The 18,373-nt window shown below is 40.4% G+C and overlaps 1 protein-coding gene across 1 annotated transcript in view; it reads left to right on the top strand.

Annotated features, from left to right (window-relative positions):
* LOC139473893 (uncharacterized) overlaps nucleotides 1-18,373 on the top strand; it is an 86,513-nt gene that overhangs the window by 62,631 nt on the left and 5,509 nt on the right. Inside the window, exons 3-10 of the mRNA XM_071256688.1 lie at nucleotides 3,432-3,530; nucleotides 8,097-8,195; nucleotides 8,840-9,037; nucleotides 9,413-9,511; nucleotides 16,312-16,410; nucleotides 16,817-16,894; nucleotides 17,166-17,354; nucleotides 17,805-17,987. Coding sequence (XP_071112789.1) covers nucleotides 3,432-3,530; nucleotides 8,097-8,195; nucleotides 8,840-9,037; nucleotides 9,413-9,511; nucleotides 16,312-16,410; nucleotides 16,817-16,894; nucleotides 17,166-17,354; nucleotides 17,805-17,987 — 1,044 coding nt within the window. The remainder of the gene's footprint in view (nucleotides 1-3,431; nucleotides 3,531-8,096; nucleotides 8,196-8,839; nucleotides 9,038-9,412; nucleotides 9,512-16,311; nucleotides 16,411-16,816; nucleotides 16,895-17,165; nucleotides 17,355-17,804; nucleotides 17,988-18,373) is intronic.

Here is an 18,373-nt window from a genome sequence, read left to right as displayed (position 1 = left end):
AGAAATGAAGGTTTAAAAAACTTGCATGTCATTCTTTGTGTCCCCATTTTTGAATTTAGGGATGGGATTAGTCTAAATATATTGCCTTAACACTTCATGGGTTTTAGAAAAGGCCCCCGCATACCTATGCTTGTCATACAAGGTGACTAGATGCAGACTTGACTTGGCTGATTGCATGTCATTGTACCAGAAAGGTGTGGGGCATAGCTCATAATATCCATCACAGGATTGTCTGGTCTAAGCTTGATTATTTCCAGGCTGCCATCATATGGATGAACTATTGCTGTGTGTAGAGAGTGTGTTTAATCAGAAGAACACCAACATGAAAGCGTAAGACACTATTCTATTCAAGGAGATAGTGTTAAGGTCTGAGGTTGGTATCCTTCTTGGTGTCCAAGCCATGAAATAATATGTGAGTGATTGAGTTGGGTTTAATGCCGCTTTTAACAGTATTACAGTTATATTGCGGTGTTGAAATCATATGTACATAAACTTTGGAATAAAGGTATAAAACTCTTCATTCCATTTTAGCTTAATACAACATATGGTAGTCCTAGTACAGCATGACCACATTTAACAATGGTGCTGGGTGCATGGGTGGCCAGTCGTCTTGGTGAGGGAGTGCGTTGTGCTGAGTTGTGTCCATGGGGCGTGCCAGACAGCACATGATCACAAGGTTTGAATCCCATATTAGCACTGTTTATGTTTTTTAATTTTGTCAGCACCATACCTGTGCTAGTTAATTTCACAAAAGTTGTAAACATCTAGGAACTGCATCTGTTTGGTCTTTCCTTCTGCATTAACCTGGCACGCTGTAATGTGACTGAAATACTGTTTCATATGGCCCACTCACTCGCTCGCTCGCTCACTCACACACTCTACTATCTGACATTTTTTTCTGAACATATGTATGCATATTATCAAGCCCTCACTCAGTAGTGTTTGTCCGATGCTGATCTTTTGCTGAAGCCTTTATTGTTTTTGTTTGTTTGTTGTTAAATGCTACACCAAGCAGTATTCCAGCTATATGATGGCAGTCTGTAAATAATCAAGTGTGGGCTGTTCAAAGCAGCGTTAGGCCAAAGCCAATGATTCACTCACTCAAAATGGTGTCTGAACATATGAAATGAATGTAAATGTTATTGGTGCGACACCCTGAGCTGTGAGTGATGTATAGTTGATGTGGCTGTGTGTGTCAGGCTGCGTACAGCCAGGGTGTTAGAATTCACACCCCTCTGATATAGAGTCAGCACAGAATTACGCTGGACTGAAGGCCACCTCACGCACAGAGTAATTTACTGACTAGCTTTCCCAGGCATTCCCGGCATTGTTTGGCTACTACAGGGAAATCAATTGGGGAGTTTATTTGTATAAAGCTAAAGTCATTTGTAACCTACACTCGCTAATCAATGACATCAAATGGATTCAGGAAATTACTGGATGAACTGTCGAGGGAGTTGGGACTTTTGCATTGTAACACTTTTTTAGGGGTTTGAGGAGAGTGCATGTGTACTGCAACAGGTTTGTGGGTTATTGTCAATGGAGAACAATCTTCCCGAGGCTAAGGAGTCAACTGACTGTTTAAAAAGTCCATTTTCCATCCTTGTCAAACAAGGCCAGAATTTCTGGGTTCGATCAAAGCAGTGGCTATTACCAATTATGACCCTCAGATTCCACCTCTCATATCACTAGCATTTGCTTCAAACAAAATGGCAGCGTCCAATGAAGACGATCTGTTTGATAATCAAAGTCTACATTGTAATGAAACAGGTCTTACTTTGCAAAGTGCGTCAAATCTCTTGAGCACCTTCATCAAAAACATGGAAAGATTTGGAAAATATCTGCTGATAGTTGACGGTACACATGCTTTGCAAATCAGATCAACTGAAATCTGCAGGGCAGTTTATGAACTGAATGATTTCATTACGCGATTTTCATTGGACTATACATTGACCAGCCAAAATATAACTCCATAATTCCAGCCTAGTTTGGCAAGGGTGGAAACTGGACTTTTATAGTATTAACTCCCTTGCCTCGGGAAGGTGATGTAGAAGAGGCAAATTGAGTATTTACTAGTAATCAGTACTAATCTGCATGGATTCTGGGATGGAACAAAACTGTCGGAAGAGTTGATTAAAATGGATCAGGAGGTCAGGCTCAGTGACTTGTTTGATTGCATGTCCTTGTATCCCAAATTTTGGATTTATACTGCCACTCTATACTTCCTCTATGTTTGCCTTTATATTAATATGATATTGGTACTGTATAACACTCACTCACTCACTCACTCACTCACTGCACCCCATGATGTTGTGTTGGAAGACAAAGTCCTGGGTCATGAATACAGATCACTTCAATGTTTGTCTTCCTCTTTGAAGGTATATACATCTTTCTGCCAGTCTTTTCATCATAAATTCCTGTTGATAATTCTTAATGTCAGACTTCCATTGATGCTTGTGTCCTCAACCACCCGGAACATATTTAATAACAATCTGGTTAGAGTCATTAAAAGACACAAAAAGACACATACATACTTGTCATTGCTTGAATCCACATGAATAGTCGGCCACTCTGTCTGCAGGGATGTTACAACAATTATCAACTCTTTGGGAAACATTGCAATTCTGTATTTCACATTTATACGTATTTGATGAATGCAACAGCTAGTTCACCTTGATGTTTTGTGTACAGCTTATCCTTGTTATACTCACCTCTCTTGCTATGTAACATGGTACTGGAAGAATCCACTGCTGAGACAGTTTGATGCTACAAGGCCTTTATGCTCTGGGGGCGGTGGCGTAGTCTAGTGGTGAAAGTGTTTGCTCTTCATGCTGAAGACCCGAGTTTGATTCCCAACATGGGTACAATGTGTGAAGCCAATGTCTGGTGTTCCCCACAGTGATTTTGCAGGAATATTGCTTAAAAACGGCGTAACACAATACTCATTCACTTCATGTTCTGAGGTTTCCCTGTCATAATTGTTTCACTCGCTATTGAGAGAGTCAGTCAAGGCTGATCTGATCTGATTTAACTAGTTAACTAGTTAACGTCTACATCCACAAGCCATAGGATACTCATCTATCATATGTAATGAATGGATAATAGATGACCAAACTAGGTCTTGTCAAATGTTTTGGTCTAAGACAATTTTATCAATTGTTTCTGCATTGTACATCATGTTAAAGTAGAAAAGGAGAGTTCTATTTCCTGGGAACACAAGTATATACTGAAAGAAGAAAATAAGGGAACAGTTAATGAGGATACAAATTGACTTATGTTGTTGTTATGAAGTGTTTTTACTGATTTAAGTTTAACCCTATGTGTTCATTTACCTTCTATCATTATATAAAGAAGATCAAGCAGGCTTGAACTCCCCTCTTAGTGGATGTGATGCTGACAGTTGTCCTGAAGTAGATTAATGTATGTTGTAGGACGGACGAACAGCTCTGCAGTATGCGGCCCTGAATGGACAGGTGGAGGTTTGCAAGATGTTGGTGCAACAAGATGGTGACAAGGATGCTCAAGACGCTGTGAGTGCCTTTTTGCTTTTGGCAGTAAATGACATGACAGATTTTGAAACCTTGTCTCAGTGGCGTAATCCACAGATGGGAAATTAAATGCAGGTTTTAAGTGATGGGACGATGGTGTAGCTGCTAGCCTACCCTACTAGTCTGTTATTACTTTGGCCACGTAAACACTGGGAAATGTACCTCCCCTTGTTTGATATGTGCCTGTCCTAGCTTTCATGTCTGATTAAAATCATTACAACACGTAACGACCAGGCTCTGTTATTTACAGCCCCATATCGCCCCCTAGTCTGATATGCAGGGTACGATAAGCTTTCATTTAAAATCTTTTGTGTTCTATTCAAGGGACACCACTCATGCATGACGCTGTTAATGTGTCCTTTTCGGCACAGAACGTGTTACCCTTAAGACTATAATCTTGTGTTGCTAAAATGTAATCATCGTGGTATTGTCAGTTTGGGGACATTTCACTGAGGCGATCAGTAGTTGAGATGTCATTCCACTGTGATGTGTGGAGGTGATGGTGCCTCCAAATAATTATTTTGCTCCTTCTGCATGAAGAAAAGATAGGTAGGTAGTTTGCTTAGAAATTATTTTTTTGATCCAGTATTTTTTGTTTACAAGTACAAATTTTTAAAATAGATTCTGACAGGTGAATGAGATTTTATAAGCCGTGAAAATTATAGTTTTCTTAGCTTATTCAAAATCTCTCGAGTAAGGTATATAATATTCATAATAAAACAATCTAGCTTAGGCCTTATGTTTAATATTAGTTGGTTTACAAATAAAAATAACCTCAACTTCAATGTAGGTGGTCGGCAATTATTTTTTTAAATTTCAACTTCCAGATTTGCTACTAATGAATGAAAAATGAAGTAAACACAAGTACTGAACATAAGATTGCAAAACAAGACCAAAAGAAACTTGTTGGGTATTTTTAGAATAAAGAATTTAAGACATATTAACCACCATATCTAGCGAACAGTGATGTTTTGTTTTTTTCATTTTACCATATTGTAAAACAGTCAGCTAAAAGAAAACTTTCAATGTGACAGAAAATATCCTACGTAATAAAATTATATTGTCTGTAACTAAAATGTTATTTAAAAATGGGTTTCTTAAAATTATATATTGGACATTTTATTGTTTTACTTGTACCTGTATCACAAAGGTTTAGTTTGGAAGGTATAAAAATCCTCCATACATGCTTTAAAATGTTCTCCCATAAACTGTCCTGGTTAATAATTCCAACAATTTGTATCAACAAGCACCCTTGCAATAACAAACCCTGCAGTGCACTATGTAAAGTTTTGAATTACCTCCATGTTTAATGGCTCTAAGGTGGTGCGTTCCACACTACACCCATTGTCTGCTCACCAGGTCTAATTCCCTGTGTCGTATGGACGCCTATTTACTGTGACTGATTTATGCTTATAAAAACAAAAAAATTTCAAGTGTGTCTGACGCATTCAAGGAGAAGGCAAATCTAATTTCCATATAACAGTCAGCCAAAACAAAATTTGTTGTTATGATAATGTAAAAAGTTATTTCTCTTGTTGAGTTTACCTTACTTTGGGATTACAATGAGGTGAAAGTGATAGGCTTTGAAAGAAGTATTTGTATGTGAGTATATTTATGCTCAAAGGTGGACTTTTGGATTTGACAGGTAAACAATACAGAATATTGTTTTCCGCTATATGAGTTGAATTTGCTCAGTGTGTGGTAGTCCATTGATAAGATGGAGTGAGTAGGTGTATGTATGGTATTTTGTGATAGTTTTATTCAAGAGAAGTATTTTTAATTTCATTTAATTTTTGAGAAATCAAAACTCGGGATTTTGGCATGAGTGAACACAATAACAACTAGCTTACCCCTTGAATATATCAGGTAGGTTAATTGCACTGAAGTCTTTGTGCTGTGTATTCCATGTATGCTTACAGTGTCAATGCCCCTAGATGACAAAGCGGTCATATTGAGTTGTGTTGACCCTTCACCAGTCACACTTTCAGCTAAAGTACATGAAAACAGCTGAAGACAGCAGATACCCATTGTGTGAAAGAGCAGGGAAAAATTACTTAAGTTAACAAGAGTTATCTCCCTTATTCTGTCAGCCATATTTTTTGCCCTGAGAAAACATTGACATTTTGCCACACGTAATATGTTCTATGAAAATATTTTATTTGAATGTCATGAACATAATTATGATTTTGTTTGAATGGAATAAATGTAGAAGACTTTATCTTAATGTAATACACGTATAAGGCTTTTTGTTTTTAAACTGTGGCACTCTGACATCAACAATGGAAGTGGTGATTTCTGATACATACAAGCCTGCCTTCAGTATTGTTGTGCCTGAAGTGTATGGTGGGATATCAAACTGAACTATAATACAATTCAAGTAATTTACTCACCTTTTTTTCATGGTCTATAAATCAGTATTTATCAAGGAAATCACACTCAGAAATGTTTCTACCTGTAAAGGGGGTTGGTCACAAAAAGATTTAAAGATTAGAACCTTATTTTGGGCCTGGTTGTCTATTATTGAGAGGGGTTTCATGAAGAAATGTTACATGCATTGTTTTATTTTTTTAATTTTAGTTTTATAATTTATTGTTATTTATATGTTTATTTATTTAGTAATTACTAAACTACCAATCCCAGGGTTTTACCGTAACCTACAAAACTAGGGGTCCAGGTGACCTCCAAATGCTAGTTTCATGGATCCTCACAGGAAGTATGAAGTCCTGTAAAGTAATGAAATGGTGTAGTGTACTGTAGTGTAAGGTTCAGTGATTACTTTGATTACAGGAAAGTGAGCCCCTTGGGATGCAATATACATTTAGATGTGTCCATTCTCACATTTTAGTGTACTGGATGCACATATCTGCATTGCATATCCCCTGCATGTAACAGACTGCTTTCATATTATTTGTATTAACATTCTGTAATTTCAGACATTATTTTTTTATACAACAAACAAAAAAACATTTGCTGTGTCTTAATAAAAGACAGATATTTTGTCATTTTGTATCTCAAAGTACAGTTCAGTACCTAATAATCTAGCAATGGACACTATGAACTACTTTGAAACAAGAGCATTCTATGCCCAGCCAATGCAGCCTTCAATGAGAGATGTGAGAGTGGCTCTTGTACCTCTTTCATCACAAACTATCCTCTCCTCGCCTTTCCCAGGAACACATGGCCCTTGTGATCCCCCCACACGCACACATTCAGGAAGGAAACAGTTAAATGTCTGACTTACTCTTCTTCTACATGGAACTTCTCACCATATCTCTACTCTCATTGGCTATTAATCCCAGACTTCTGGCTTCTCATTGGCTGGATTCGTCTGTCACTCTTTGGTTCCTTATCCTGAAGTGTTCTGCCTCTGGTAGCAGCCGGCTGCCGGAACTACTTTCAAGAGTCGGTGGGATTGATGCCAAATGTCTTGCAGTGAGGGGGAATTTGTTAGAGGCGTTAAAAGATCTCTTTATTACAAGTTTAGAAAGATAAACATCACATAAGTGCAAAGACTGGTGTTAATGGCCAACTTGAGGCTTGATAAATGCAGCTAACTGATGAAAGTGAGTTTAAAGTGAAAACTTTGACCTTGAAAGAATAGTATTCTGTTTTCACTTGATCATTGTTGTGTAGATGTGACTTGATTGTTTTGTAATGTCTAATGCCCCTTCGATAAGGAACAGCTTTTATCAGATGTAAAAGAAACATGAAACCGAAGTTATTTGATTTCCTATCAGTAAACATCATTACATAAACAAATGCATGGACGAGATTCCGAATATCACAATCTGCTATAATAGCAATCTGAAGCAATACAAGTTGGAATTCAGAGAGAAAACATATATATCACTCCACAAAATGTAGTTTTTGATCTCTTTTAAACATGAAATGTGCCTGATCTAGGTTGTCTGAGAATATAATAAAACACTGCTCACAGGAACATTGGTAAAGTTTCCCAGTGTGTGGAAGAGATTAACTTTGGGATTGACCTGAGATGATGTACTTGAGCCAAGAGTATCATTACTTGGACATGGAGCCTCACCGGCAGTCCTTGAGAGTGTTCTTACATCAAACAGGATAGTGTTCGCTGCCTACTGTTCACTGCCTGGTGTGGGGTAATTTAATCTATGCGTTGGATCAACACTGGAGAGAGTACTGAAATGAAAAGAATCTGATCGTACAGATCGTAAACATAAACATGTTACCGATAGACAGGATAAAGCTTCTACTTCTAACTTTTTCAACTTTTTTAGTTTGTTAACAGTTCTTTAAATAATCTTTCACTTAAATGTATATAAGATAAATAAAATAACATACTTTACCTTCTGTTATGACAAATATATATTGTAAGTAGAAATAATAATAAATACGACAAGTATTTCTTTGTGGTGTTGTTTTCGTTAGTGTGTAGAGGTCAGCATACCTGTGGACTGTTATAGTACCTATGTTTTTGTGAAAGTTCAACCATTGTCTTTTCAAAACTGAATCAAAGGATATAGAAATATGTGACTAGTTACGCCCCTTAGTCCAAAACTGTTTTCATTTCAGCTTGGTTACACAGCATTACATCGCGCTGCTTCTCAAGGTCATGCAGAGGTCATTGAGACTCTGGTCGAGGCAGGTTGTGCCATTGATAAGCAGGATAAGGTAGGGTTTGAATCTTGAAGCAAACTAATAGATTTGACAGTCATAGATTCCAAATACCTCAACATTCAGTCAGATAATGGCCAAGCACTTGTGTGAATAAACACAAGGGGAGACAACTTTCAACTCTCATTAATGGTTGGTTCGCATTAGGGCTCATGCTATGGTTATGAAAAGAAGGTGTTTGTACCCACGTGGGAAAAGTTCTTTATTTCAAGCAGTCTTTATATGTTTGTCCTGGACAGAAAAGTTCCATTACCCAAAACTTGTTAGGGTTGCTCTATGCGGTGCTATTGTGTGACCTGGCTTCCTGCTTGTCAGCAGAACATGATGACAGATTGTTGTTCATGTTATCAACCACTGGTTTGTCTGTTCAAGACTGTCATGGCAGGATACACCTGTAATGAAATAGATTGGCTTGTCACTACACAGACCTGGGTTTAATTCCATACATGTGCACAATGTGTGAAGCCCATTCTTGGTCCCTCAATGTTGCTGGAACATGCTGAAAATTCTCACTACTCAATTTTCAGTGTAGAGTTAGATTACCTGTAAATTTATCCATGCAAGATTGAATTTGGAACAAACATCATGTCATGCATTCACTGACTGACTGTGTAAGCTAACTGTTATGGGTGATGTTTCAGAATGGCAACACTGCCATGCATGAGGCGGCCTGGAATGGATTCAGCAAGACGGTGGAGATGCTGGTCAAGCATGAGTGTGACACTTTCGTTGCCAACAAGGGAGGCTTCACTGCACTACATCTCGCTGCCCAGAACGGACACAATGAGAGCTCCCGTGTACTGCTTTATGCTGGCTGTGATTCAGATCTGAAGAACAATGTGAGTGAACAAGACAAGAATCTCAGATGTATATGTGTAGCCATGTGTATAAATGATTTGTTTGTGATTTTTTTAAATATGTAAGAAAATCATTGTTTTAGATAATGAAATGAATGTATGGATACAAGAGTGACTGAATTTTGACTGGCCACCAAGATATTGGTGTAATGTTTCTGACTGCTGTCTGACAGAACATTCCCTCCCGGAATATTTTCTTGACTAGTTCAAAGAAGTTATTTTAGATTTGCTCTTGAGCTGCATGTGGGTGGTTTTGGTGAGATCTTAGTTGTGCCCTTGAGTGTACCCTTTAAATGAGATGAGCCCTTCAGTGAGATGTTGTGCACTTGAGTGATATGTTGTGTTAATGTGTTCCAGTACGGTGACACGGCGCTGCATACAGCAGCCAGGTACGGCCATGCAGGTGTCACGCGCATACTCCTCAGTGCCAGGTGTCGGATCAACGAACAAAACAAGGTGAGGATTAAGAAGTCTTAGTGAACGATACAGGAAAGCTCCTACAGGAAGACAACGGAAACATAAAAAGAGTAACTTTAGAAAAACACTCACAACACTCACAACTCTCATCATTGTTCCATCAATCAATCAGTTTAAGATACGTGAGATTGGTTTGCTGCAGAAACAATGCATTTTTACATTTGAAAGGGTGTAACTTTAATGTTTTGTTACTAACAAGAATTTTTACTAACAAGATATTAGATGTAAGAGTTAATTTGTGAATCTGAATGTTTTAATCTGGTTTGAGATTCTGTGGGTCAGAACTGTGGAAAATTCATGGCTCATCTGTTGTGGGAGAAAGTTTCTTCTGATAGTAGTTGCTGTGAATAGCTGCAAGATTGCCGATGCCTACACAATAATCACTCACTCTGATTAGCAGATCTTCATAGTGTGTGACCTGTCAATCTTATTCAGTGCATTGTTTGAATTGGAACTTTACAAACTCTTAATCAGACTCTGTAATTTATGCAAAAAGTGCTTTTACAAGACTCTCAGTAGCTTGATTTATTGATTACACCTCTGGAACATAGGTCATCATGACTAGCAGCACAAACCCCTCAACCTCACACAACTACCTGAGACATTAGTACAGGTTCTAGTAGGCTGGTATGGCTAACTCGGTACCCAGGTCGGGTTGGTCCTGAGTAGGACCCGGGTACCCCCAGGACAACCCAGACCGGTAGTCACGGGATATATTGTTTAAAAACAATAACAATAACAATAACTCCATGATTACACTACAAATCGCTAATGTTCTCATTTGTTTCTGACTCTGCACACATTCATTCGCTTCAGTGTATGCATGATCTGATCATTATAGTTTTTGCCACAGCTCTGGTAAAATAATTAAAAAATTAATAATAATTAAAATAAATACAAATATTTACCCATCAAACAATTTGTACCCGAATATTTGCAGACCAACAGCGTGTCCTTGGGTAGGGTCAGGTAATAGGGGGTTGGGTACCACCTGGGTAGTATATTTGGATTCGTCCCAGGCCCAGAAAATACCCATAGTTTGGATGACCCAGTTTTTCTGTTAAAAATGTAATGGTTTCAGTGTTCAGTGTTTTAGTTCCTCCACTAACAAAATGCACAGTTAAAAGGATTCCATTGTTATAACTTCCTCAGTTTTCAGGAATATTAACAATTTGGTCAAGGATATTTAGCAGCTTTGGAAAGATGATAACGCAGATAATTTAACTTTCATCAAACTGAAATAATTACCTCTCCTGCTTCACTGTGTTTGTAATTGCTTCAAAACATGGCATTAATTCATTGCCCAGAAAACTTTAATTATTTAATTATGAAAATGATTATATTCGTGCCTCACCCTTGCCTTAAAAAGGGTTTCTAAATTACATAAATGAATGAACTTAGTTAACTCCCATCATGTTAATATGTTTCTGAAATGCATACACCACGGACATCCCTAAGTGTCAAAGGTCAAATGTAGTTGCATCCGTGAATAAAGCAACACTTTGGACTCCCATTTTTAATTTTGATGCAACAACTTCTCTCTCACAGTCATACGTTTGATGTAAGCTTCAGTTTCTTCATAGGGGGAGTGGAGGAAAAAAATCTTACGCAATTTATGACATTGCGTGTGAGGCATCTTGGTAAGGCAGGATTAGAAACGGATGCAAATAAAAATTGGGCCAACAGATGACTTAATGCAGCCAGAGTTTGTAGTTAGGTAATTAGTTTTCAAGAGTCTCGGTTACGTAGTCTTATCACTTGATTCCACTGGATGCGTCTGCAAATATGATTTTATATTACTTGAAAGAAATCTATTTCTGAATTTGGGTTCTTTTTCACACAAATGTTTCTGCCTATTTGATGTGTGTGGGGCTCATGTATAACCTCCATTACTGCTCCAATGCTCGCTACACCTTATCAAACATTCATTTTAAAAACTTGTTTATTAAAAAAGGATTATTATTTACAGCTTTATTTGTAAGGCGTGAATAGATTACACACATATATACACATTGTAAAGGAAACAAATTCCAGTTGCCAAGCCAAAATAAATACAGGTGTTCACATTATGACCGGTTGTGTTGCCGTCAGTATCAGCATCCATTCTAAGGGGCATCCTAGTGTGCAGTAATAGGCAGTGGAATTAGGGTAGTCTGAGATATTTCTGCCGCTTCTCTGTGGACTGTGACCTCTGCACTTTGTGGAGCTCCTCGATTACAAGGCAGCAGTGCAGACAGGCTCCTCCACCTTTCATGTATCCATGTGCATGTTTGTTAAACATATTACCCTTCTCGGATCTGTAGCCTGTTCACCCTGTAGGCAGGTCAGGTCAGAATGGATCCCATGACTGAAGCTTGTCCTTTGAGCTGATAGGGACTAGTGGGTGCCATCTGTGACCAGGGTGATCGTGTGTCATTATACCCGGCAGCTCATGGGATCCACTACAGCACCGTACCCGCTTCACCAAAGTGGTAAACGTCTGACACCGGCATCACTTCAGGCGTTCCTCCCACATTCATATGACACACCAACTGGAATACTGTTCAAATTGGCGTAAAACCTTACTCACTCATTGATTCATATAGTGTGGATAAAATATTAGATTTATGATAAAATATGCATTCGGTGCGAAACATAAAAAATTGTGAGTCAAAATGAATACAATCTACGTCTGAAGAATTCTATGATTATTATTTTTTCTCCTCTGAGAGGAGTACTTGAAAAGACATGGTTTATGTCATGATAAAGACAAATTATTATTTTATTTTTATGTCACAAAGAATAAATAAACAAATCAGTTTTCTATTGCTAGTTTCACAGACAGGCGTTATAAACAGTGAGGAGTCTGTCTGTCCCCGTCTCACACAACACTGGGCCACCACTGGGGCCTCGCCCTGTCATGTTGTAGCATTGATCCAGAGTCAGGTTTCACACCAACCTGCTGCCCTCTCCAGATAGATGTGTAGAGAGTGAGTGAGTGAGTGAGCTGGTAAATGACAAGATGGTATGACCAGAAGATTGGTGAGTGAGTGAGCTGGTGAGTGACAAGATGGTATGACATGTGGATGGGTGAGTGAGGGAGTGGGTGAGTGCTGGTTAATGACAAGATGGTATGACATGTGGATGGGTGAGTGCTGGTTAATGACAAGATGGTATGACATGTGGATGGGTGAGTGAGGGAGTGGGTGAGTGAGCTGGTAAATGACAAGATGGTATGACATGTGGATGGGTGAGTGAGGGAGTGGGTGAGTGAGTTGGTTAATGACCACATGTTATGACCAGAAGGTCGGTGGGTGAGTGAGTAGGTGAGTGAGTTGGTGAATGACGAGATGGTATGACATGTGGATGAGTGAGTGAGTAGGAGAGTGAGCTGGTTAATGACAAGATGGTATGACATGTGGATGGGTGAGTGAGGGAGTGGATGGTAGGTGTGAGTGTCAGTAGGGTCATGGATTGGGGGATGGGTGAGTTAGGGAGAGGGTGGTAGGTGTGAGTGTCAGTAGGGTCATGGTTTGGGGAACGGGAGGAGTGATGGGTGAGTTAGGGAGAGGGTGGTAGGTGTGAGTGTCAGTAGGGTCATGGTTTGGGGAATGGGAGGAGTGAGTGAGGGAGAGGGTGGTAGGTGTGAGTGTCAGTAGGGTCATGGTTTGGGGAACGGGAGGAGTGATGGGTGAGTTAGGGAGTGGATGGTAGGTGTGAGTGTCAGTAGGGTCATGGTTTGGGGAATGGGAGGTGTGATGGGTGAGTGAGGGAGAGGGTGGTAGGTGTGAGTGTCAGTAGGGTCATGGTTTGGGGAATGGGAGGAGTGATGGGTGAGTTAGGTAGTTGATGGTAGGTGTGAGTGTCAGTAGGGTCATGGTTTGGGGAACGGGAGGAGTGATGGGTGAGTTAGGGAGTGGATGGTAGGTGTGAGTGTCAGTAGGGTCATGGTTTGGGGAATGGGAGGTGTGATGGGTGAGTGAGGGAGAGGGTGGTAGGTGTGAGTGTCAGTAGGGTCATGGTTTGGGGAACGGGAGGAGTGATGGGTGAGTTAGGGAGAGGGTGGTAGGTGTTAGTGTCAGTAGGGTCATGGTTTGGGGAACGGGAGGAGTGATGGGTGAGTGAGGGAGTGGATGGTAGGTGTGAGTGTCAGTAGGGTCATGGTTTGGGGAACGGGAGGAGTGATGGGTGAGTTAGGGAGAGGGTGGTAGGTGTGAGTGTCAGTAGGGTCATGGTTTGGGGAACGGGAGGAGTGATGGGTGAGTTAGGGAGAGGGTGGTAGGTGTGAGTTTCAGTAGGGTCATGGTTTGGGGAACGGGAGGAGTGATGGGTGAGTTAGGGAGTGGATGGTAGGTGTGAGTGTCAGTAGGGTCATGGTTTGGGGAACGGGAGGAGTGATGGGTGAGTTAGGGAGTGGATGGTAGGTGTGAGTGTCAGTAGGGTCATGGTTTGGGGAACGGGAGGAGTGATGGGTGAGTTAGGGAGTGGATGGTAGGTGTGAGCAGGGGTCCGGAAAATTTAAAATCCCAATCGGACATTTGCATTTAGGCCACGCCCCCTTCAAATAGCGTATTTTAGTACGACTTTTGACACACATTACAAGTTTACGTATTCATAATATGATGAATTATGAATTGTTTCAATTTAAATTGTTTAATTCACCGGACAATTAATAACAAATAATATCAATTTAGATATACTTGGAAAACATACGTTTGTTTCTGTTATAATAACGATCTGTGAACGTAGTAAACGGTCTAATTAATATTCATGAGTTATATTCATGAGTCTGCTCAAGTGTACGCGTTGTAACATTTGGATCGAGACTATTATCCCATATTTGGTTATCACGTGACCGCACGGGAAAAGGTTTTTTTTAAACTGAAGATTTTTTTAAAACAAGACAGATAATTTAATCACAAATACTAAAATATCGTTGAGAGCAATAGTTATTTGAATACTTTTTTCATCTGTACTTAATTATTGACCTTAAAAAAATTGATATCGATCGTCCGAGAAAGCAAAATGGTGGTCAATGAAGATTCAATATACGACTAGCTACTGAAAACAATAAAATCTGCAAATCTTCATTGTATGTCAACCAAGTGAAAGTCGTTAGCCACGACTTACAAAATGATCGTCTTGACTTTGAGGGTTTGGCAGATCCGCTCGACTGATCTGCATCAGTCGACTGGCCGCGTCACGCTTTCGCTTCTTGTCTGAGGTTACGTATCGTAACATTGTGAGGATAATGATGTACATCGATGATGCAAGGTATTTATGTACAGTTGTAAACACCTTTCACGCAAATTAACAAGATGTTCTCAGTAATTAATCCTTGATTAATTAGTGTCAACTCAGTTTATTGCCTATTACAGTGATTGACCGATTGGACTATCATGTAGGTACGATGTATTTACAGCAATCAAAACAAACAAAGCTTGTCAGTGTAGAAAATCTTAATTGTGTTGCAACTGCAGACAGAAACTGCTCAGTCCTAACTGTTGATCATGTCCGGTCAAAATTTAAGAATGTCCGGACAATACTTTTTAAAATGTCCGGTAAGCAATATTTTAAACCGGTCATTTGAGATTCCCAATCGGACATGTCCGGCGCATATGACGGTTTCCGGACCCCTGGGTGTGAGTGTCAGTAGGGTCGTGGTTTGGGGAACGGGAGGAGTGATGGGTGAGTTATGGAGTGGATGGTAGGTGTGAGTGTCAGTAGGGTCATGGTTTGGGGAATGGGAGGAGTGATGGGTGAGTTAGGGAGAGGGTGGTAGGTGTGAGTGTCAGTAGGGTCATGGTTTGGGGAATGGGAGGAGTGATGGGTGAGTTAGGGAGTGGATGGTAGGTGTGAGTGTCAGTAGGGTCGTGGTTTGGGGAACGGGAGGAGTGATGGGTGAGTTAGGGAGTGGATGGTAGGTGTGAGTGTCAGTAGGGTCATGGTTTGGGGAATGGGAGGAGTGATGGGTGAGTTAGGGAGTGGATGGTAGGTGTGAATGTCAGTAGGGTCATGGTTTGGGGAATGGGAGGAGTGATGGGTGAGTTAAGGAGTGGATGGTAGGTGTGAGTGTCAGTAGGGTCATGGTTTGGGGAACGGGAGGAGTGATGGGTGAGTTAGGGAGAGGGTGGTAGGTGTGAGTGTCAGTAGGGTCATGGTTTGGGGAATGGGAGGAGTGATGGGTGAGTTAGGGAGTGGATGGTAGGTGTGAGTGTCAGTAGGGTCATGGTTTGGGGAACGGGAGGAGTGATGGGTGAGTTAGGGAGTGGATGGTAGGTGTGAGTGTCAGTAGGGTCGTGGTTTGGGGAACGGGAGGAGTGATGGGTGAGTTAGGGAGAGGGTGGTAGGTGTGAGTGTCAGTAGGGTCATGGTTTGGGGAATGGGAGGAGTGATGGGTGAGTTAGGGAGTGGATGGTAGGTGTGAGTGTCAGTAGGGTCATGGTTTGGGGAACGGGAGGAGTGATGGGTGAGTTAGGGAGAGGGTGGTAGGTGTGAGTGTCAGTAGGGTCATGGTTTGGGGAATGGGAGGAGTGATGGGTGAGTTAGGGAGTGGATGGTAGGTGTGAGTGTCAGTAGGGTCATGGTTTGGGGAATGGGAGGAGTGATGGGTGAGTTAGGGAGAGGGTGGTAGGTGTGAGTGTCAGTAGGGTCATGGTTTGGGGAATGGGAGGAGTGATGGGTGAGTGGGTTGAAGGACTGGGTATCTGGAAGGATGGACATCAACCAGTGTTATTTGAATTTGCTTGAAAGAGGATGGAGTTCTGAAACGGTGACTTTATTTGTATTCTTGTGTACAGAATGGGGATACCTGCCTCCACATTGCTTCAGCCCTCAAGAGGAGGAAGATTGCCAAACTCCTAGTGGAATCTGGCATTGATGTTCAGATAAAAAATAAGGTATGCTATAAACAGATTATTTACCTACGTGCTCTTGACCCTCTACAACAATCTATCATGACCGAGGGAATTTACTTGGATGATGAAAAGGAAGGTACATCCTGGACTTCCACCGGTACATAACATAGGTCTGAACATCAGTCAAATTCTTTCTTATCAATCCAATGCTATTTTTACCACTGCTAAGTGATAAAGATGATATTTATTATAAGCCAATAACTTTTTTGTATGTGGATAGTATTTCCTTCTTTAAATTTTGTCTATAGCCAGTTACTTGTTCAATTATTTTTATTATTGAATTGTGATATTTTTCCTTTAATGTTGTTGAGTGATGTTATTTCAGTTGTTATTGGCATATGTTGTCCCATCACGGTTGTGTCTACTATGGAGCATGTTAATTTTACAGCAAAATGAGACGGCAATGGATGTCGCTCGTAGGAAGGAACACCCAGAGATAATTATCATCATCCAGTCCTTTGCTCGGGTAAATAGCTACAGTTATTCATGTATGGGTTTAGGAAGGAAACTCACTTGTCCATGAATGCAGCTGACTGTTTCTGATACAGAGTAATTACAAACATGTTGGACATCAGTGGTGGAAGGGGAATAACTCTTGGTAAATCTCAACAGAGACCTAAATTAAAAAAAAGTCTTATCTTTCCAATTTCAACCAGAATTATGATTCCCATTTTTCTTACTATTTTTTTATCATTCAACTTGTATGTCAATGTTTGACCCTGTTCGACCTCTGGCAGCCCAAAACTCCCAAGTCTCCGAAGTCCCCTCGACCTATGACCCGAACCCACCCTAACGTGGTGACCTTTAAGGATGAGATCCAGGTGGATATGGAAGGGCCTGTAGTTGTCCCGGACATTGAACAGCCAATCAAATCCGAGAAGCCAGAGAAAGAGCGCAAGTTTTTCTTCTTCAAGAAAAAGAAAAAGGTTAGTAAATAATACCAAGAACAGATTAAGATAGTAAGTAGTTTTGGGGAAATGTGAAACAAAACTATTCTCACCAACTCATTTCTATATTTATCAGACATTGGTTTGTTGAAATTAGTTTCAATTTGGTATATAATGCAGACATGCAATAGCATTTGGTTGACCAATTAATTAAAAAAGTAACATTAATTTAATACTGTATAAGAAATATTATTTGTAAATTAGGGACTACTCCTGACTGGATATTCATGTTTCTACTTAGGGAACATCAATGTATTGTTTTACTCGACCAGTTATCTGTTAGCGACACAGCCTCTCTTTTAATTTGGTTTTGACTAGGCATCTGTAAAAGGAAACATGGTCATCTTGATTTGATGAACAACTACTCTTTATCCACGATTCCTCAAAACAATTCATGGACATGAATGAATGTAACTTTCTACCCTCCAGGACAAGGAAAAGACCCCTCCCCCTATGATGAAGGGTCCCGGTCAGACCCCCTCTCCCAGGGGGGACAACTCTGGTCCCGCCCAGCCCTGGAGTAAGCCGTCGGCCGTGCAAGGGTTCTTCAGTCAGTATGTGCCGCAGACCGGGATACAGTACTACCGGGATCTGGCCGGGAACATCAAACAGGTCAGTCCTCTCGCCAGATATTCAGTCATACACCCTCGGGGGCAACAGTCAGGTGCCGCAGTTCACTCTGCAAGGTTGTCTCCCTTAGGCATGCCAGGAACCTAGGATCATGGCTTCCAATCCTGGTTTTCTCTGATTGTGTTTCTAGGTTTGTCAGCACCGCATACTCAAGCTTTTAGGTTTCACCATCATGGTAAACATCTGAGACGTGCAACACTTGAATTGCAGCTGATACACTGTGATATAACTGAAACACTGTTCAAAGTGAAGTTAAACCAAACTCACTGCATTCATTCAAGTCAGGGAGTCCACTGTTCTGTCAGATATATTAACAGCACATCTACATCCACATCTATGTCTACATCCACATCTATGACTAGATCTGT

Source organism: Haliotis cracherodii, unplaced genomic scaffold, assembly GCF_022045235.1.
Source record: "Haliotis cracherodii isolate W230 unplaced genomic scaffold, xgHalCrac1.p SCAF_3, whole genome shotgun sequence".
NCBI lineage: Eukaryota > Metazoa > Mollusca > Gastropoda > Lepetellida > Haliotidae > Haliotis > Haliotis cracherodii.
This window is presented reverse-complemented; position numbering and strand designations above follow the sequence as displayed.